The 21,343-nt window shown below is 42.8% G+C and overlaps 1 protein-coding gene across 4 annotated transcripts in view; it reads left to right on the forward strand.

Annotated features, from left to right (window-relative positions):
* Positions 1-20,979, forward strand: part of LOC119658930 (atrial natriuretic peptide receptor 1) — a 608,286-nt gene extending 587,307 nt beyond the window's left edge. For 2 of the 4 annotated variants that reach the window (XM_038066758.1, XM_038066759.1), the window contains 7 exons: positions 11,480-11,594; positions 11,665-11,809; positions 11,881-12,307; positions 12,365-13,078; positions 13,138-13,293; positions 19,173-19,350; positions 19,427-20,978. In XM_038066758.1, coding sequence (XP_037922686.1) covers positions 11,480-11,594; positions 11,665-11,809; positions 11,881-12,307; positions 12,365-13,078; positions 13,138-13,293; positions 19,173-19,350; positions 19,427-20,843 — 3,152 coding nt within the window. In that variant the 3' untranslated portion in view covers positions 20,844-20,978. Of the gene's footprint in view, positions 1-11,479; positions 11,595-11,664; positions 11,810-11,880; positions 12,308-12,364; positions 13,079-13,137; positions 13,294-19,172; positions 19,351-19,426 lie in introns of all 4 variants that reach the window. The other 2 variants (XM_038066760.1, XM_038066762.1) reach the window with 1 other exon arrangement.
* Positions 20,980-21,343: the final 364 nt, after the last annotated feature.

Consider the following 21,343-nt stretch of genomic DNA (forward strand, 5'->3'; position numbering starts at 1 on the left):
GACTCGATATGCCCGAAGAGTCGCGCCTGGTCGGTTATGCAGACGACGTTGCAGCACTTGTTGCCGGACGCACTGTTGAACAGGCGCAAAGCAGACTTGGCATATTGATGCGACGGGTAAGCGGACGGATGACTGCTCACGCTTTCAACCTTCCGCTGCAAAAAAAAAACGAAGTAGTCATCCTGACAAGAAGGAGAATCCCGACCCTGCGTCCCATCGATCGGCGAGTTGACTATAGAGTCAAAACCAGCGATTAAACACCTTGAGTCGGCTAATGGCGAATGTCGGGGGCCCTATATCAACTAGGAGACGTCTCCTCATGGGAGCAACGCAGTCCATTCTTCTCTATGGTGCGGAGGTATGGGCTGATGCCCTTGACAAGGAGGTCCATCGTAAACACCTCGCTCAAGTGCAGAGGCGGGGAGCTTTGCGAGTGGCGTCTGCTTATCGCACCGTCTCCGAACCGGCTGTGATGGTGATTGCGGGAATGATCCCCGTTGCCCTCCTTGCCAAGGAGCGCAAAGCTATCTATCGCCGTAAGGGCGAAAACTTAAGAGAAGTGGTTGCCCGTGAAGGACGTCAACGCACCCTTAGCGAGTGGCAAGTTTCCTGGCAAAATGAGCCAAGAGGCAAGTGGACTGCGCAGCTCATCGACAAATTAGACCCATGGTTGAACAGACCGCACGGTGAGATTGATTACTTCCTTACCCAGTTGGCGCTCAGAGGTGGCGGCAACCCTATCGGCCAAACCAAAACCAAGTGGCCGAGGAGAACCTCCATAGTAGTGGCACCAGGAGACGCTGTAATCACTTTGGTTTGCCGGCCGTGATTCAGTAGGCGAATGCTCCAAAGGCCTAATCAGGGCGATCAGACCCGAGTCTGCACGGGGACTCATCTGAAGTGGCAAATTGGTCACGAAACCTTACCAGGGGTATACTGGTACCATGGGAACCGAGAAAGCCCCTGGACTCACATACTTCGGGTGAACTCCTGTTGTATGTGAGGACAGCTCGGTTATTTGCGGTTGGCCCCCCTAGTGGGAGTTTCATGGTGGTTGTGGTTATGCTCAAGCGAGAAGAGACCTTCGGGCCTCGACGTGGTGTTGCGTATCAACACGGGTGCCGTACTCCATAGTTCGGTAGAGATTTAGGTAATTCTTGCATCCACCAGCATGAATGCTAAGCCATGCACTTGGTATAGACCGGTACCGTTGTTGCTTGTCTCAGCGGGGCTCTGATTGTGGTCGCAAATTCAATCCGTGTCTTAAGAGGACCGTAGGGTTAAGTCTCACGACTGGTACCCACGTAAAACACCATGGGCTTCACTTCCTTACCCAACTTCTAAGTGGGCATGGAGGTTTTCAGTCTTGTGTTCTGCAATGGAATGGCGGATGACGCTGAACACACCTTTTTCTCTTGCGAGTGGTGGGATGGCCTCCGTCAGCAGGTTTACGCAGACGCAGGGGAGCTCTCTCAGACAACATTGTCAGAGAGATGCTGAAGAGTGCTGGAAGCTGGAATCGTATTGCGCATTATGTTCGGGCTCTTCTTATTACGAAGAAGATTGAACTCGACCGGCGGAGGGATCGGGCGGTAAGAGGTTCCCTGAACTAACAACAACTCCCTTCCTCCCCTCCCCTCCCGTTGGTGAAAGAAATTCCCTGACTTGAAGGCTCGCAAAGCCGGGAGAACGAGGGGGCTAGCCCGAAGTAATGTAACAAACGGTTCCAGGCTAGTTCTCTGATGATAGGGAGGTGTTTAGTTGGTAGTCCGCCAGCGTGCTGTTGAGGGAGTCCAACACTCTGTGCGTAAACGCATTCACCTACCCTACTCCAAAAAAAAAAAAAGTATCACATGACAAACAACACAATGAGCGGGACTCGCCACGTTTTTTAACCGTATTACATCCGATGGATTTCCTCCTCTTATGGATCAAATATTTAGTCACCGTACCATGCGGATACGGACTGCTCTTCCAAGAGAAATAATCTCCGCCATCCATTAGCTCAAACTGAGTAAAACCACCAGGCTTGACGGTCCCCTCGCAGAGCCATTCATCACTGCTCCTAGAGTTGGTGGAGATCTGCAACTTCCATTTTGTTCCAATCCAGAGAATGGCGGAATGGAAGAACTTATACTAAGTGCGGCAAAGGGGGGGGGGGGGTGTATCTGCGTGCTCCCTACCATCGCAAAGATAATAAATAATCCTGGTACGCATCAAAGAACATCACGAAAGCTTGATCGACCGAGAGCAGACTGGTTTCTGTTCTGGATCCGGCTGCATTGAACACATGTATACCTTGCTGATCATTTTGGGACAGTATGCGGGATTGTAGTCATCAATTTCGGGAAGGCTTCTGACAGCGTCAACAGGGAGTGATATAGATACTATCCAAGTAACATATGATGGCGCACAATATTCCATGATGCATAGAGGAGAAATCTTAGAGAAATTTTAGTTCCAAAGCGGAGTCCCGTGGGGTTACATCTTGCCACCGATATTATTTCTTATTATTATCGGCGACTTTCTTCTTGCTGCCTTGTCCGTTGGCTTTCCTCAAACATCTCGACTGCGCGGATGACATCTGTTTGCTCTCTCATTGCTGACTATGCTATGCAGTCATCTCTCCCAAGGTGACCTACGAGAGGAAGAGTTTAGGATTCTCGGGTAGCCCTAGAAAAAGCTGAAGCGCATTATAGCATACTATGTACAATGGCACCAAAGGCACGAAGGGAGCCGAAGGAAGTCGTAGAGGATAAGGTCTGGGCTATAAGGCGGATGAGTCAGAGCATATCATTCGCTATTTTCCAAATAGTTCTCAACCCACGCAGTGGCGGGAGGCCGAGCATTGTCATGGTGGTCTCTGATGATGGTTTGATCAGGCTTTAGAAGATCATCATAATAGATCACATCCTTTTGATCCCACCAAGTAGAAAGCATTGACATTATGGATATTGGGCTTCGGTGTTGATGTTCTCGGGTTGTTGTACTAAATCCATTTTTCATCTCCGAATAATGTTTTTAATTATTGGTCTTCGAACTTTTTATGTTGACCAGAATGCTCCTTGCCTTCTTCTTCTTTTTCTTCAGCCTTTTTCCATTTCACAAGCGGGGTCGGCGCGTCGTGATCGGTTTCACCATTTGGCTCTATCGAATGCCTGATCTGGGTGCAATCTTGAGGCTTTTAAATCCCCATCCAGCGTATCAAGCCACCGTTGTTTCGGTCTGCCTTTTGGTCATTTACCATCGACTTCGATGTTCAGACTAAGTGAATTCTCATTAGCACGAATTACATGACTCTCTGGGCAGATTTATCCAATGGTGCAGATACACCATAAACTTCCAATAGCATTTGATGCGCTTCGGGTACATTTTTCTTTCAATTGAAAGGAAAATGAAGACTTGCCACAATAAAAAATAAACTTTCGTGCAAAACTCTTCTTCTTCTTCTTACTCCTGTGGTGATGTTTGGAGAAAGGGTCGCTCTCCACTATCAGGTTATTGGGATTTGTGGGCTGGGAACGCATTTATATTTGGTCAATAAGATCCTTGAATCTAAGTCGGATTTTGCCATGGATGGGGTTTTTTTGCGGGGGAAGGCAGGTGTTTTTACTCTGATATAGCTGGGATTTGATAAGAGGTTTGAGGAAGTAGAGAACTTGGCGTTGCTGTAAGGAAAACTCGTTGGCAAGCGCGTGGACGACAGGGTTGGGGTGTGGATCTGGGGTGACCAAAAATGCCTTTTATTTGGCAAGGGTGGAGAGCTTCTACTTTGTTTAGAGTGTATTTGGGGACGTTGAAATTTAGAGGTGTAGAGTATTCTGTTTTCGATCTAGTAAGTGCTCGGCAGACGGTGAGGCCTTTTTGCGGATGAAGGTTGGAGTTGAAGTTTGTAAGAGATTGAACTATTTCTTTGCTCAGGGTGGGCTCAAGTAGTTTCTGGCAGTAATGTGGGTTTATGGTTAGGGTTGGTGATTTTGACGCCAAGATGTTTTATGTGGGCCTCGTTTTGTATGGGTTACTGGTCAATTGTTAGTTGAAGGGAGTGCCTTCGGGTCCGGTTGAAGATAATTAATTTGGGTTGAAATTCAGCTTCAAATCATCCTTAGCGATCGCCGTGAAGTTGTAAAGGAGAAGCTCCAGATTGGGTATAGCGGAGGGGGTTTTTTGCCAATTGACAGAACTCCGAATTGGACGAGGTAATTTTGACTGTTTGTTATAGAGTGAAGGGCTGCCGTGTATATATTGAAGAGAGCGGGGCTTAGGCAGCACCCTAGTGGGAAACCATTATGATCCACGGTTTCTGTGCCATTTAGAGAGGAAGTTTGTTATCCAGTTGTATATGTCCGGGGGAGTGTTCAGTGTGCCAAGATGCTACTATCTACGAGATGAAAAGCTCTTGCGAAGTCTATGATAATTGCTATAGGGATGGTTTTGCGAGATTTAAAGCGCTCTATGGTGTTTATTAAGTTGTTGAGGCAGTCTGCAGTGGATTTATTTTTTTGGAAAGCATACGAGTGCAACGGGATGGCTTTTGTTGAGAGAATGTGGGTGGTGAACCTATCAAGAATTACATTATTTATGCTTTTTATGGGGGTGTTTAGTAGCGCGATGGGTCTAAATTTGGAGAGACTTCCTTGGGTTTTGCCAGGTTTCAAAATCGTGACAATTTTTGGTTTCCTCCATTCATCTGGGTTTTAAGGTGGTTCAGAAAGCTCGCGGAGAATTGAGGGCTCCAGTTTTCTATCAGGGTCGGAGGCTGCTTTTATTCCTGATGGCGTGGGCCAGATCCCATAAATCTTTGATAGGGGCTTTATTAAGCCTCTCAGTAGTTAGCTCTCATGATGTTTTTGTCGAGGTGCACTTGAGTTTTCGATACGAGGCAGACGGATTGAAGGGCAAGGAAGTTTTAATTGGTAGGATCGTAGTTGTCGGTATTGTTTTTTTTTATAAAGGGCTACTAGCGAATTATTCCACCAATATTTTGGTTTGAAGTTGTTGGGAGTTTCTTTGAATGAGGCTTTTTTAAGGGCCGAACTGAATGCGGATTCCAATTCATCGGGGGAGGAACCGACATCGATTTTAGAGGGTTGTAGGTTGAAGATGTTGAGATTGATTGTAATTTTGGTGTTTGTTGTGTTGTGGCCAACTTCGAAGGAGATGGGGAAGTGGGAGGATTTTGTTGGGTGGAAAACAAGTGTAGTCCAATTCTGGATGAGGGAAGGATTGTTGGTAGATGTGAAATACATTCCCGTGTATGTGTCCCTTGTGATGTGTCACCTTATGTGGTTGTTGCCAGTCCACTTGGCAATCCCTGTGATGTGCCACCTTATGTGATTGTTGCCAGTCCACTCGGCAATACCTTATTCTTCTTTCTTTCTAGATTAGATTATGGTTAGTCGGAGCAGCTAAATGCCAAAACTCCAGACTAACCAGTTATGGGAGCAGCAATTGCCTGAACTCCACAATGACCTAATCAAGCAGTGTAAATTATGGGAGCAGCGAATTGCTTGGACTCCACAGAATGAAACACGTTAAGCTTGAGTTTGATAGTTCCAACGAACTACGTATTTTTAATTTATATTTCCTTTTTTATACAATTTTTACCTATACTTAGTAGGCCGGTACATATCAATTTACAGTATTTTAGGAAAAATATTACATAGTAGGCAATGATAAGTTTACAGTATTTTTAGAGAAAATAATACATAGTAGGCGATGATAAAGTGAATAAGTTTACAGTATTTTACACCTTACCCCTTTTGAAAAAAATGAATTGTCTTTAGGAACGGTAGACAATTCGTTTTTTCTTTATTGTTTATATTATGTATAGTTAGAAATTTTTTTTTTCTTTTTTTAACAATAATGAGTAATATTTTTAAAGTCTACTTATTGTAATAGTATTGTATTGGTATTGATTAATTAGGTGGTATATTTATATTTATAACAGTATAGGCAATTTCAAAGCAATTTTGTTTATTTTATTTATTTATTTATTCGTCTTAACCTATTTTTGTGAATTTTAGATATTTTATTGTCCTGGTCTTTTATCAGGCAATTTACATTGTCAATTGATATTATGCTATAAGGACCTTCATACAATGGGTCTAGTTTTCGTCTGTTTTCGACGGATAACAAAACTTGATCTCCTATTTTCAATGATAATGGGTTACATTTTGGGTCATTTTGGTTCTTTGTCTTTTTCTTTGCTTTTTCTAGAAGTTGTTTGGCTTTGCTAATGGAATTTTGTAATCTGTATTTTAGTTCATTATTGTACAAATCGTAATTATATATTGGTTCTGGTTTTGTTTTAGAGAGTTCTGAGGGTATATTTACTTTTTTTCCAAACACTAACTCGAATGGTGTGTAACCATGTATGGAATTGGGTGACGTGTTGTAACAGAAAGAGTAGTATTGTACCCAATCATCCCAATCGTCTTTGTTTTCGTTAACGAAACTTCGTAGGTATTCGTTTAGACACTTATGGTTACGTTCTAGAGCTCCTATGGTTTCAGGATGAGCTGGTGTTGCAAATATTTGTTCAATTTTTAGCAATTTACATATCTCTGAGAATACTTGATTTTTGTATATGTTGGCTATAAAAGTTGTTGGTGGTTAATGGCTCATTTTCCATATTAAAAATATCCGCGAATTCTCGGCATAGTGTTTTAAGGTCTTTTTTTTTTACTGTACTTGAAGTGGTGTTTAGGATTTTAACTAGTGGGTTTTGAGGAGAAATAATTGATCCTGCTAAGAATATTCCGGGTTGTATTTCTTGTCCGGGTATAACTATGTCGTTTAAGAATTGATTGTTTAGTTTGCGTATTACTTCGCATCTGGGCGGGATTAAGATTGTGTTCCGTGTAGGACCATCTAGAATTGGAATTTCATGAAGAATATTATTGATATTAATTGTCAATATCCAGGTGTCATAGTCGATTATTGCCCTATGTTTAGTAAGGAAGTCTAAACCTAGAATTGCATCTGCGTCTAGTGGAAAGTCATTAGCAACTATTTGGAATGTGTGCTCAATTGAAAGAGTACTATCGAATTTTATATGGGTTTTTGTTGCACCAATTGATTCTTTTTGTACCCCAGTAATGCCCTGTATTGTGCATGTGTTATTTGGATAGTATATTTGATTATTGTCAATTTTTCCCCGTTTAAATATAGAAATGTCAGCTCCTGTGTCTATTATAAAGGTACATGTTGTGTTGCACATGTCAACGAAAGCTCGTACAAAGCTTGTGAGCGATGGATTTATAGTATGGAATGTGACCTTTCTTATTGATTTCCCCCCAACCGATTTTGGTTGGTTTCTAGCACCGACTGAGGGGGTTGGGATTCCCCCGAACTCAAATGGTTTATATTTTGTCGGTTGTTACTGTTGTTCCAGAAGGGTCTTCGGTAATTGTTGTTATTATTTCTGAACCTGTTATTTTGGTTGCGGTTATAATTTTGGTTTCTATTTGGAGTATTGTTTCTGTTAAAATTTTCATATGAATTTCTATTTGCGGTATTATTAAAACTTTGATTATTACGTCGGTTTTGGTTATTGAAGTTATTATTGTGATTGTTACCTCTTCTGTTTGTTTTGTAATGATAGACATTTTTGGGAATTGGTTTATCGACTGCAATTGCCTTTGCAATTGTGTCGGATAGATTTGTAAGATTACCGGCACGCAAAATTAATGAGGTTTCGCTGTTCGAAACATTTTCCGCTATTGTTTGCATTGCAAATTTTTCGGCTAATTTCTCTGCAGTTTCGCCCTCTGCGACTTTTTCTGATATAAAGGCTCTTGTCAATTGCCTTGACAAGTCCTCTATTTTATTTGTAAAATCAGTTAATTTGGTATTTCCCTGTTTACAACTTTTAAGTTGTGCCAGAACGGCATCAGACGATATTTTTATAGAGAATTTTACTCTCAGTTTATCGATTAGTTTAGTTATTGTGTTTAATTCCTCGGATACCGTGTATTTGGCTTTGCCGGTTATCCGGGTTTTCACAAATTTAAGTAGAATACCTTTGTGTTCTACTGGTGTGAGTTCGTTCAATAGTGAAACTGACTCAATGAAGGATTCTGTTTCCTCTGGGTTTCCGTCAAAGTATTTGACTAAAGCTGTGGCTGTTTTAATGTCGAAAGCCATGTTCCCTAATTGTTGTTTGTCTAATATTGAAAGTATTTCAGCAGATAGTTGCTGTATTTCCTTGCAAACTCCCTTAATTAGAGTTGCTGTTTTAACGTCTGTTCGTATATTTTGTTCAGTCGATTTTGCGTCTATTAGTGTTTGTTCAATTAATTCGCGTTTTTCGCGTATAGTTTTTTCACTCTAAGGACGATTTACACTTTTCCGTAGATTTATTAGTGTAATTTGAAGTTTCTCTTTTAGAGATTCTAATTTGTCCATTTAGAAAAAGCAAAGAATAACATTTTCAGACATCTACTTTTATATTGTTATATTGTCGTGCTTTCAATCATGTGATATAAATACTAACATTATTTAGAACAAACAAAAAAATCATTTATTATTTATTACTATTACATTTATTAAACTATCATAATTCTAATTTGGAACAAACATTTTTTTTTTTATATTATTTTACTGATTAACTTTATTATTTTTTTTTTTGCATTTTTTTTAAATAATTTATTTCTTTTTTAACTTTGGTTATTAAATATTTATACTTGTTGGTCTCTTCTGGTGTAGCTGCGATTTCCTCTAATCGTTTATATTTTATGAACTGCCGCTGGAGTTCTCTTCTTCGTCTTCCTTTAGCGCTGACAGATTCGTTATTGGATAGTCGTTTCGTACGTTTCTTATATTCTTCTATCGTAAGGCGTCGAGGTCCCGCAAGTTTATCATCAACCGTAGTTGTCGATGTTGATTCTGACGGCTTCCAGCGTGGTGGTTGCTCTCCAATTTTATATAGTGTTATGCCTCCATTGTTTTGCTCTGGTTTTTTGAGCAATTGCCAGATTTTCTGGTAAAGCTGGTCGAACTTTTCCCCAATGTCGTTCATTTACACGACCTTGATTTCCAAATTTTCACGATAATAAGTAGAAACGCTAGTAAGCAGAAGTCTTTAGACTGTTACTTATGTATGAAGTCTTTAGACTGTCACGGTCGCCATGTGATGTGTCACCTTATGTGGTTGTTGCCAGTCCACTTGGCAATCCCTGTGATGTGCCACCTTATGTGATTGTTGCCAGTCCACTCGGCAATACCTTATTCTTCTTTCTTCCTAGATTAGATTATGGTTAGTCGGAGCAGCTAAATGCCAAAACTCCAGACTAACCAGTTATGGGAGCAGCAATTGCCTGAACTCCACAATGACCTAATCAAGCAGTGTAAATTATGGGAGCAGCGAATTGCTTGGACTCCACAGAATGAAACACGTTAAGCTTGAGTTTGATAGTTCCAACGAACTACGTATTTTTAATTTATATTTCCTTTTTTATACAATTTTTACCTATACTTAGTAGGCCGGTACATATCAATTTACAGTATTTTAGGAAAAATATTACATAGTAGGCAATGATAAGTTTACAGTATTTTTAGAGAAAATAATACATAGTAGGCGATGATAAAGTGAATAAGTTTACAGTATTTTACACCCTTGTACGCGCTTTTGGGTGGTGTTGAGAATAGTTTTCCTTTTGACATCGCACTTTGGGTCGCCCTAGGCTGTGCTATGGGCATTGCCAGCGACGATTACTTGAGAATGACGGTTGAAAAGGTTAAGAATGCGATGTAAGTCTTGCCAGAGGTGGACATTTTTTTGTTCGTGGCGAACTGTAGATGTTAACTAGGGTAATGGAGAGATTGTCGAGAAATATTTCGACTGCCAGGGATTCAACGGATTTATTGAGGGAGAGCGAAACGGTATTTTTTGATAATCAAGGTGGCCAGGCCACCATATCCGTCGTCTCGTTTTCTGAGGATGATGTGATAGTTGGAAGTTGATAACGAAGCAGTGTCAAGGGTGAAGGTTTCTTGGAAAAGGGATATGTCTATTTTATATGTTGTTATATATATATGTTGTTATATGTTGTAGGCTAATTTCGAGGTTTTCGAAATTCCTACTGAGACTTTGTACATTGAGCTCTTAGCGGATGGAGGTCTGTGGACGGATGTTCAGTATATCTTTGGAGATATTGGTTTCAGATAGACTTTAAGTCGTTTATAGATTGTTTGCCGTCGGGAGAGACGCCGTCATAAGCTGTGGTGTTTAGGATGCTGAAGAGCTTTTTAAGAACGCTTTCATAAGTGTCGCTGATTTCTGAAACACGGGGCGGATTTTGGATGTGGATTTGCCGTGTGAGCGAAGGATGGGCCGGCTTTGGGACCGATTTTTTATCCTTGCTTGCCGCATTTAACGATGTGGGCGAGGTAGGTTTGGGCTTCTGTGCGGTATTTGGTTGAGGGGCTGCCACACTAGTTTTGGTGACTTGAGAATTTGTTAAATTTTTCGTTAAACTTCGTTAACAAGGATGGTTGGGTTGTCGAATTTTGGTTTTTTAACTTTGGGATCGATGACAGGGAAGTTGATGTCATACTTCGGTAGCAAACTAAGAAGTTCAAACCTGTTGTTTGATAGTAGAACTTTTTTGCTGGCTTGTTTCCTGGAAGTGTTAGTGAATCTCATAATTTTAATGATGTCTTTTGCGGTTGCCTTTTTAGGGCAGTCGCCGCGAAGTGCCGTGTGATCAATGCTGCTGCAGAGGATACACACCGTTGCGTTACAGGCTGGGGAGAAACCACATTGAAGGAAAAATTTGGGGGGGGGAGGGGGGGGGGGGGATTTGCACCATTTTTTTGTGTACCCTAATCTAGCACAATTTGTGCATTGTTTTACTTTTGGAAAGTAGTATTCAACTTTTCTTATACAATAGTCTAGTTTGATTTGGAAGGGTATGGTTGTACCGTGGTAAGTTATTTTCACTGTTCTTATCTGGATAAGCACTTAAGGGTTCTCCGGATTATTTCGAGAGATTCTTTCAACTCGGAGTATGGGGAGGTCCGTCTCGGTCGGTTTGGAATGGCGCGCAAAACTCAAAGGTTTCTAAGCAATATTCCGTTGATAGATATTGACACTTCACGATACATCAAAAGTCAGTTGTCCCCGTCTATTGCACCATCTTTTGGAAGCGTACCGAATTAAGTCGTACACCCAATATATATATTCTATTCCTAAGATGCTAGATGTAATAAAGGAATTCAGAGTCTTTGATTACTTCCGTCCCAGGAATACGTGTCGCAAAGCAGACAAGAAATAGTGTAAGTTTCTGAGAAAACAGAAACATATTGCCAAAAACCAAACGTTCTACATATTTTTGAAAGTTAAAAATTGATCTTTTGAAGAGATCTTTTGATCTTTTGGAAGTATCCTTATTTACTATCATCCCTTTCACCCTAAATATTAGATCCTCCCTGTAGACAAATTTATCTTAACCAAATTTGATCTTACTCTTTCCAGTAATAATTATGTGCGCAAGCCCAAAATCTATACGACAGATAATGCTGGTAGCTGAAGAGCTCAAAATGATTGACAGCGGTGAATACGTATTTATAAATATCGAACTGTTTTCAAAGTAAGTCCTATTTCTTCAGAACCTCTGGTGCTCTTTTTCAACTCAAATAAAATATTCCTAAATATTTCAGAATATCACAGACCGAAACCCAACCTTGGTACGACGAACATGACACGGAGACAAACAATAAACGAGCGAAAAAAGCCTACACAGCTCTGCTAACTATTACCGGAAAGCAACCGGTCGATAAGGAATATCTAGAATTTTCCGAAGAGGTAAGTACCAGCCGTCGATAGAATAGTTGATTGAACCCAACCATTTTGAACTAAACGCCTAAATCATTCAGGTTAAATCTATGGCTGCTTCGAAGTACAACTACACATTCGAAGAGGGAGAGCCGGTATCAACCTTCGTTACCGCTTTCCACGATGCTGTCTTACTTTATGCTTACGCTCTCAACGATAGTATAACCAACGACCCTTCAGTTCTCACCAAGCCCTTCAACGGAACAGACATATTCCAACGGATGCTAAATCGACGTTTCCGCGGTATTACCGGAAACGTAACGATTGATAGCAACGGCGACAGGATATCCGCATACTCTTTACTCGATATGAATCCAGTAACAGGACGTTTTGAAATCGTTGCTGATTACTTCTTCAAGAAGCTAGAATATGCAAAGGGGAAGTCAATACATTGGGCAGGAGACCGGACGGAAGCTCCTCCAGACAAACCAGTCTGCGGCTTTGATGGCTCACTATGCCCTGATAACTGTAAGTCCAAAAATGTTTTCCAGGACTTGCGTGCGTTTTAACTAATCTTATTTACAGCTCTTCCAGGCTATGCCATCCTGTCCTTAGTATTAGGTTTTACAGTCATCATCATGGCTATCATATCATTCCTCGGCTATCGTCACTATAAGTCCGAAGCCGAAATAAATTCCATGACTTGGAAAATAAACTGGAACGACGTCATTCCTTGTGATCCCATGGGAAAGTATCGAGGAAGCGTGCATTCACTTGCAAAACGGGGAAGCCAAGTGACATTATGTTCAGAGGATATCGGCTCACTTCCTGGTGATCGCCAATTATTCATTCCCGTGGCTTTCTACAAGGGCTGTAAAGTTGCAATCAAGAAAATCGAAGAGAGCAATATCAATTTAAACAGGACCCTCATGCTGGAACTGAAACGGATGAAGGACATACAACATGATCACTTAGTTAAATTCTACGGAGCTTGCTTAGATCCTCCTAAATGCTGCATCCTCACTGAATACTGCCCGAAGGGATCGCTGCAAGATATTCTCGAAAACGAACAAATTAACCTGGACTGGATGTTCAAGCTGTCCTTGATGCATGATATTGTCCGAGGAATGCACTTTTTGCACCAATCCGATCTGAAATCGCACGGAAATTTAAAATCATCAAATTGCGTCGTCGATTCGAGGTTCGTCCTGAAGATAACTGACTTCGGACTACATCAGCTGCGAAAGCCAAATGTAGAGGACGATGTGGAAAATTGCAACAGTTTCGCTTATTGGAAACGTAAGGATAGTGATCTTTGGGGTACTTGGCTGTTATATACCGATGATCTTCATTTACAGGCTTACTTTGGACTGCTCCCGAATTACTCCGAATAGATAATCCACCAATAGAGGGTACCCAGAAGGGCGACGTATACTCATTTGGAATCATCGTGAACGAAATCATAACCCGACAAGGACCCTTTTACTTGGGGTCTAATGAGAAATCTCCTCAAGGTGAGTGTCCTGACAACTCAAACTCGTCCTTACGTTTAATAAATATTCCATATTTTATATAAATTGTAAACACAAAATCAATTTGGATTCTTAACAAAAACAGTTCAACTATCCATTTGGTGTGCAGATTCACCAGATATTTCAAGTATCAAAAACGAAAACCTTAATAAGGAAGTAAAAAGCGATTTTTCTATGGAAAAGGATTGTTGATCTCTTATTTGATTTCTGTAAAGTCTGCTGTTGACTTGCTGAAATTTTGATGTAGTTAAAATTGCTTATGGAAGCCTTTCGGCTGTCGTCCTATCGCCAGGTCAATACGATGTCTTGAAAAACAGAAGATTGGTAGCGAACGGCAGACAACAGATATCTTCATATTCACTGTAATGAAAAGCTTCATTAGGCTCTTCATTGGGAGCTTCCAAATCCAACAACCACTGGATGTTAGATAGAGTCCATCGGGGATATTCATGGTCCTTGAAAAGGATCGAATCCCCGAAAATGACATCCGCATCTGACGGTTTCTGACTCTTGGGCGGTAACCTTTTTACACGCTGTCCTATACTTCCCTCCCTGAAGGATCTTGCACTTTCCGCTGACAGGGTCGTCAAAGAAGGACGAACCGGAGGAAGAGCTTCCAGAAGATAAATGCTCTGAATTACGAGGCCACACTTGGGCTGCAACCGAATGACCTCTTGCCTGCCTCTCCTGATGTCCCAGGAGTCGAACTCAGCACATTTTTTAGGTTTAGGTGTTTTACTTATCGTGGTATACGGGCTATTGTTTGGAGACCGGTTAACTCGGAAGCAAAATGCGTTAATGTCTGAGTTTGAGGTGAATGGCGTCGCTATCGCTGTAGAAGACCGATTTTCTAGCGAAGACCGTCGGTGGACATAAAGAGTTTCCATATATTTGGGGACTACTGATGAAGCGGCCGAAGATTGAACAGCCACTCCGTGAGATCTTGATGAGCTCGCGTTAAATTTATCAGGTTCGCCAGAATGATTATAGTTGTGAGACATTGCCAAGTCTTTCACATTATTGCTGCTATTGCTATTCCTACGCAATTTTCGTCTTCGAAGCTCACTTCGAATAGGTAGCGTGGCCTTATGCCTAGGGTGGTGGTTGCGACGTGATGGTTGCTGATCAGACATGTTCCGTAGTCCACCAACTATCTTTCTACAACATACACCCAACTATTCCAACTTCACAATGTTGCTGTTGCTTTCCTTCCTTTCTCGTGCGAATCCTTGGTACTGTTGTGGTCGTTGCTTACCTCTCCTCGTTTGTTCCTGGTCTACTATATCTGGGGTTATAGCTGTTGAATGGCACTACTTTCTTTCTTATTTCTCGGTCAACAAAAATGATTGTCGTTAATAAACATTTCAGGAGGCACATTTAGGAAAATTTTACAGTGACACATCTTTTACAACGTCCAAGCTTCAATCGAATTCTCTGTCAACAAAAACTTCCTGAAAGTAGTTTGAAAGGGTTTTGCGAACATGTCAATATTTTATCGCACTTATTCGAATCCCATTCAAAATTTATGAAATATAACGAGTCGAAATAGATGCCAAACAAAATACGCTGTCAAATTGGCATTAAGTCCCGTTCAAAGTGATTAGTGGGTATCTAGATTCTAAGGTGTCTTGTGGATTAAATGATATTTTTCGGATACTTGGATCAATACTGAATCTCCCTGTCAACAGAGAACTAGCTTCGAACTGGGAACTTTGAGGGCCTTCAAGTCAGGGAATCCATTTCACCAACAGGAGGGGAAGGGAGGAAGAGCGTTGTTACTTCAGGGAACCCCTTGCCATGCGCTTCCTCCGCCTGTCCAGTTCAATCTTCTTCGCAATAAGAAGAGCCCTAACATAATGCGCAACACGACTTCAGCTGCCATCGCTCCTCAGCATCTCTCTGACAATGTTGTCTAGAGAGAGCTCTCTTTTGTCTACATAAAGCTTCTGATGAAAGCCGTCCCACCTTTCAAAAGAGAACAAGGTGTGTTTAAAGTAGTCCGCCACTCCATTTCAGGACACACAATCAGGAGATCGCGCCTTCCCAATCTTTGCAGGTAAGACTGAAAACTCCATGCCTGCTTAGAAGTTGGGTAAAGCAATAATCAATCTCACCGTGCGTTCGGTTCAGCCATGGGTCTGAATTGTCGATGCGCCGCGCACTCCATCTGCCTCTTGTCTCATTTTGCCAAGAAAGTTGCCACCCGGTAAAGGTGCGTTGACGTACTTCACGGGCAACCACCTCTCTTAAGGTTTCGCCCTTGCAGCGGTAGATAGCTTTACGCTCCTTGGCAAGGAGGGCGACTCCCGCGATCACCATTACCGCCGGTTCGGGGACAGTGCTATAAGCAGACGCTACTCGCAAAGCTCCCCGTTTCTGCACTTAAGCAAGACGTTTGCGAGGCATCTCTTTGTCAAGGACATCAGCCCATACCTGCGCGCCATAAAGCAGAACCGACTGCGTTGCTCCCATAAGTAGACGTCTCCTAGTAGATATATGGCCCCCAACATTGTCCATTAGCCGACTCAAAGTCGAGACTCCAGCTGCATCCCTGTCCACTGGTACTTTGATTTGCTCGAACAAACTCATCTTCGAGTCGAGCATTAAACCAAGGTTCAAAGCCGCTAGTTTTGACTCTATAGTCAACTCACCGATCGATATGGGACACAGGGTCGGGATTCTCTTTCTAGTCAAGATGATTACTTCGATTTTTTCCAGCACAAGGCTAAAACTATGAGCAGTCCATCCGCTTACCCATCGCATCAATATGCCAAGTCTGCTTTGCACCTGTTCAACAGTACGTCCGGCAACAAGTGTCGCAACGTCGTCTGCATAACCGACCAGACGCGACTCTTCGGGCATATCGAGTCTCAGCAGACTATCGTAGGAAGCGTTCGAGAGGTCGGGCCCTTGGATGGATCCCTGTGCTACTTCCGACGAGATTTTCATCCTTCTCTGGCCCTCTAGCGCCTCATAGAGCAAGGAGCGGTTTTTCAGATAATCCCTTAATATCCGCAGAGATAGCTTAGCACGTGGAATGAGTTTTCCAATGTGACTAGCATATCTGTCCATCTTACAGAATTGATGCCATTTTTGACATTAAGCATTATGAGGAGAACTATCCGTCGAGATCGGCGGCTGTGCGTCTCGGCACGATGGACCCCATCCACGACCTCCATAACAGCATCCACTGTGGATCTTCCTGTTTCCGGTAGCGCGGATCGCTTCAGCGAGTCTACTCCTGATGAACTTCTCGAGCACTTTCCCGGCTATGTCAAGCATACACAGCGTTTGGTATGTAGACGGGAGCTCCGGGTCTCCTTTTTCCTTGCTGATCAGCACTCCAAGCAACAAGTTTGGCCGTTGGTGGAACACCAGTTTGTAAACTTCAATTTCTGCCGTCCACCAGTACATAGAAGGCTCGTCGCGGCTGAATCCCCTCCGTGGCATGGAGTTTATTACTGAATTTACGACGGTCAGCTGCAGTCAAGTATACATAACGGTCAGCTGCGACGCTACCATCCCCGGAGCGCCCTCCAGCGCGGGTCTGCCTACTCCAAGAGCTTCGACGAACTTTCCAATGTTCACCCTCGAGACATTCCACAGGCAGGGGGAGGGAAGCAAGTAGCGTCAACCACTTCGAATGAGATGTACTGGTGATCAATTGCCGAGAAGTCTTCTAGGACTCGCCACCCGCCAAACGGACCGCAGATAGCCCACTACAAAGAGAACTGAAAAAAGCTCGGAAAGAGGACGACGTGCCTAGTTTCCAGCGCCCCCAAAAAAGAAAGCAAAGAAGGATAAAAGGAAACAGTTGCCTACGCCAAAGACAGGCGGGTTGCAAATCAAAAACCAGCAGCAGAAAAGGCGAGGAAACGAAGAAGGACTAGACCATCGGCTCTACCCATTAAGCCGACCGAAAGCAAGACATGTACAGAAGTCTTTAGTGAAATCCGCTACAGGATGAAACCCGAAAACAACGAAGCAGATGTGTCTTCCTTACAGAAAACTAGGGGTGGCGGAGTCAATTATCGATTATCAAGAGTACGTCCTGCGAAGCGGCGAAGGGGTTATTGGGGGAAAAGGCCATTGTTTCTAGCTTATAGTCTATGTGCTCCCTAGAAAGCCGGGATCATGACTGCCTCACAGAAAAGGTAGAAGTGGAGGAACCGATGAAGCGTGAATGTCCAGAGATAACCAATGCCCGCATCGGTATCACCTCTGTAAATGCTCGAGGCTAAAAACTCGCCGTGGTGTAAGTCCCCGAGCAATATGCGAGGAAACTCCTTAGCAGCGAGAAAATCTAAATTAGATGGGTAGTATGCAGGGTACGAATGTGGATAGTCTCCACCACGTGCTACAGGCGTCTGGACTACGAGCACACGTCAGCGACATTCCCCTAACAACCGGTATCCGGTCTAGGCCTGCCTTAATAAGGAACTCCAGACATCCCGGTTTTGCGCCGAGGTCCACCAATTCGATATCCCTAAAAGCTGTCTGGCGTCCTGGCCCACGCCATCGCTCCATCTTAGGCAGGGTCTGCCTCGTCTTCTTTTTCTACCATAGATATTGCCCTTATAGACTTTCCGGGTGGGATCATCCTCATCCATACGGATTAAGTGACGCGCCCACCGTAACCTATTGAGCCGGATTTTATCCACAATCGGACGGCCATGGTATCGCTCATAGATTTCGTCATTGTGTAGGCTACGGAATCGTCCATCCTCATGTAGGGGGCCAAAAATTCTTCGGAGGATTCTTCTCTCGAACGCGGCCAAGAGTTCGCAATTTTTCTTGCTAAGAACCCAGTCAGTCGAACCCAGAACAGTCTTTGTAAGCTGAAATAGGCTCTGTTGGCTGACAACAACCGTGCGCGGATTTCATCATCGTAGTTGTTATCGGTTGTGATTTTCGACCCTAGATAGGAGAAATTGTCAACGGTCTCAAAGTTGTATTCTCCTATCCTTATTCTTCTTGGTGTTTGTGTTTGACCAGTGCGGTTTGATGTTGTTGGTTGATTCGTCTTCGGTGCTAACGTTGCCACCATATATTTTGTCTTGCCTTCATTGATGTGCAGCCCAAGATCTCGCGCCGCCTGCTCGATCTGGATGAAGGCAGTTTGTACGTCTCGGGTGGTTCTTCCCATGATGTCGATATCGTCAGCATAGGCCAGTAGTTGGGTGGACTTGAAGAGGATCGTACCTCTTGCAGTAAGACCAGTGTTTTACCTTTATTAGTAATATTGCATATGAAGGGTTTCACAGAGTACATCTTCTTCTTCTTCAGCCTTCATCCTGCTCAAATACAGGGTTGGCTCGTCGTGATCGGTTTCACAATTTGATTCTATTAAATGCTTGATCTGGATGCAATCGCGAGGCTTTTAAATCCCCATCCACCGTATCAAACCACCCTTGCTTCGACCGGTCTTTTGGTCGCTTACCATCGACTTCGATGTTCAGACCAATCCTGGCAAGTGAATTCTCGTTAACTCCAATTACGTAACCATACCGTCGAAGACACCTCTTCCGCATTTTTTCCACGTTTGTTGCAACCCCATATCGATCGCGGATATCCTCATTTCAGATGAATATCAAGCGCCCACATGCCATAGCGCAGAGCTTCAACGTTAAGATAGGACGACGTTGATGAGCACAACTGAGTATTTTCACTATAATTTATCAGGAGTAGGAGAACTATGAAACCGAATAAATGCAAGGACAGAAGAGTGGTGTGTCAATACGAACATCCCTTTAAAATGGGCAACTTTACATCATAGTTTTGAGCCTTCTTCTTTATGATTCACCATAACCTAATCCAATTCAACTGAAGCCCTATTGATTAATATTTCTATTTAATTTCAGAAATTATCGAAGCCGTTAAAAACTACCCATCTAAGGGTATGCCTCAACCATTCCGGCCGCGAACAGATGAAATCGAATTCAGTGATATACACAATATGATGGTAAAATGTTGGGCCGAGGATCCGAGCGATCGGCCTGATTTCGGCTACTTGAAGACGACTATTCGCAAAATTAACAAGTAGTTGTTCTCATCAATAATATCCAAACATCCTAAAATAAATCTCCTTCCTCTTCTTCATTCCAATCCAATCTAGGGACAACGAAACCGGCAACATTGTTGACAATCTCCTGCAACGGATGGAAATGTATGCAAATAATCTAGAAGGACTCGTAGAAGAACGAACCCGCGACTATTTGGAAGAGAAGAAAAAATGCGAGAAACTTCTCTATCAACTGCTACCCCAATCGGTGGCAGCTCAATTGATCTCTGGCATGCCTGTGATAGCCGAGACCTATGATCAAGTAACCATTTATTTCAGCGATATCGTTGGTTTTACAGCGTTATCGGCAGAAAGCACCCCAATGCAGGTGGTGAGCTTCCTCAATGATCTCTACACATGCTTCGACTCTATCGTGGAAAACTACGACGTATACAAAGTAGAAACTATTGGAGACGCTTATATGGTTGTGTCAGGCCTACCCGTCCGCAATGGGAATCTTCACGCAAGGGAGATTGCCAGGTTAGCCCTGGCTCTCCTTGATGCAGTCAGCAAATTTACCATAAGGCATCGCCCCAATCATCAGCTGAGACTCAGAATAGGTCTGCATTCAGGACCCTGTGTTGCAGGGGTTGTTGGACTGAAGATGCCCCGATACTGTCTCTTTGGCGATACCGTAAACACTGCCTCCCGGATGGAGTCAAACGGAGAACCCCTCAAAATTCATATCAGTCAAAATACTAAGGAGATACTTGATACTTTTAAAACATTCATTATCAAGAAGCGAGGCTTCGTTAAAATGAAGGGCAAAGGTGAAATGCTCACCTACTGGCTTGAGGGCGAGCACGAGCCTCAATCAAACAGTCACTCTAGCACGCATTCTAGGAGTAATTTTAAACTAGGCGACCCCATGTCGCGTCCTAATTCAGATAGTAGTCTTAACGTTAATTGTAGTAGCACTAGTAGCAAGAATATCGTTGTAGACCAGCAGAGACAAAATGATTTCCATCAGGAAAATCACAAGACTGAGGAGCAATTACGCGCTGACAGCAGCACTGAAGGTGATAATAGTAGATACAGTGTCATTTATCATAAGCCCGACATCGATCAGGACGATGTAGCGATAACAGGGAATGGTAATCCACCAAATATAATGATACCAAACAATAATTCTAGTAGCCTAAGTCTATGTAGTAGTGGTAGCAATTGCACTCAAAACCAGCATCATCATCCTAATCATCGTGGCATCCACCATCAGCAGTCACTCCCCCAGCAGATACCGCAGCAGCCGCCCCAACATCAGAATCTAGTTAGGCAGAGCAGCCTCAGCAACAACAGTAGCAACAGTAGCAACGTCATCAATACGAATAGTAATAGCACGAGTTTCAATAATATCGTTAAGACCAATAACTTAAAGAACCTCAAATCCGCTAAATGTTGTAACAATGTGAACAGCTCCGATGATAATGTCAAGGGCGTCACCACCCCCTTACTCGCTAGAATTAATTCATAGGACCTAGGCAACAAGTGAATTTAAATGTGAAATTTAGTATATGTACATGCATAGATACATGTATCTACTGTTCGGAGGATCAAGACTACGTGCAAATACATTATGACTATTGTATCAAATTTATATAAGATTTTTTTATATTCTTCCGCTAAGGAAATCAAATTCAGTGACCAGAATTTATATAAAACTCTTGATAATTTGGTTCTTGAAGGTACAATCTGTAATCTATAAAAAAAATTCGACACTAAACTAGGGAGACAAATCATTATTATATCGGCTAATAAGGATGTCCCACGCACTTTTTCACCCCTTGACCAATTAATCCCAGTCCCAGAGAGAATTATCCGTAGAAATCACAACTAGTCATATGCTTTCTATTTTCGGAAGATTCAGTCAGAGGGGGGGGAGGGGAGAGTTCCGTCCCCACGTACTCGAGGAGGGCGATCAGACCCGAGTCTGCAAGGGACTCATCTGAAGTGGCTCTGCCACGAAGCCTCACC

This window comes from Hermetia illucens, chromosome 6, assembly GCF_905115235.1.
Source record: "Hermetia illucens chromosome 6, iHerIll2.2.curated.20191125, whole genome shotgun sequence".
NCBI lineage: Eukaryota > Metazoa > Arthropoda > Insecta > Diptera > Stratiomyidae > Hermetia > Hermetia illucens.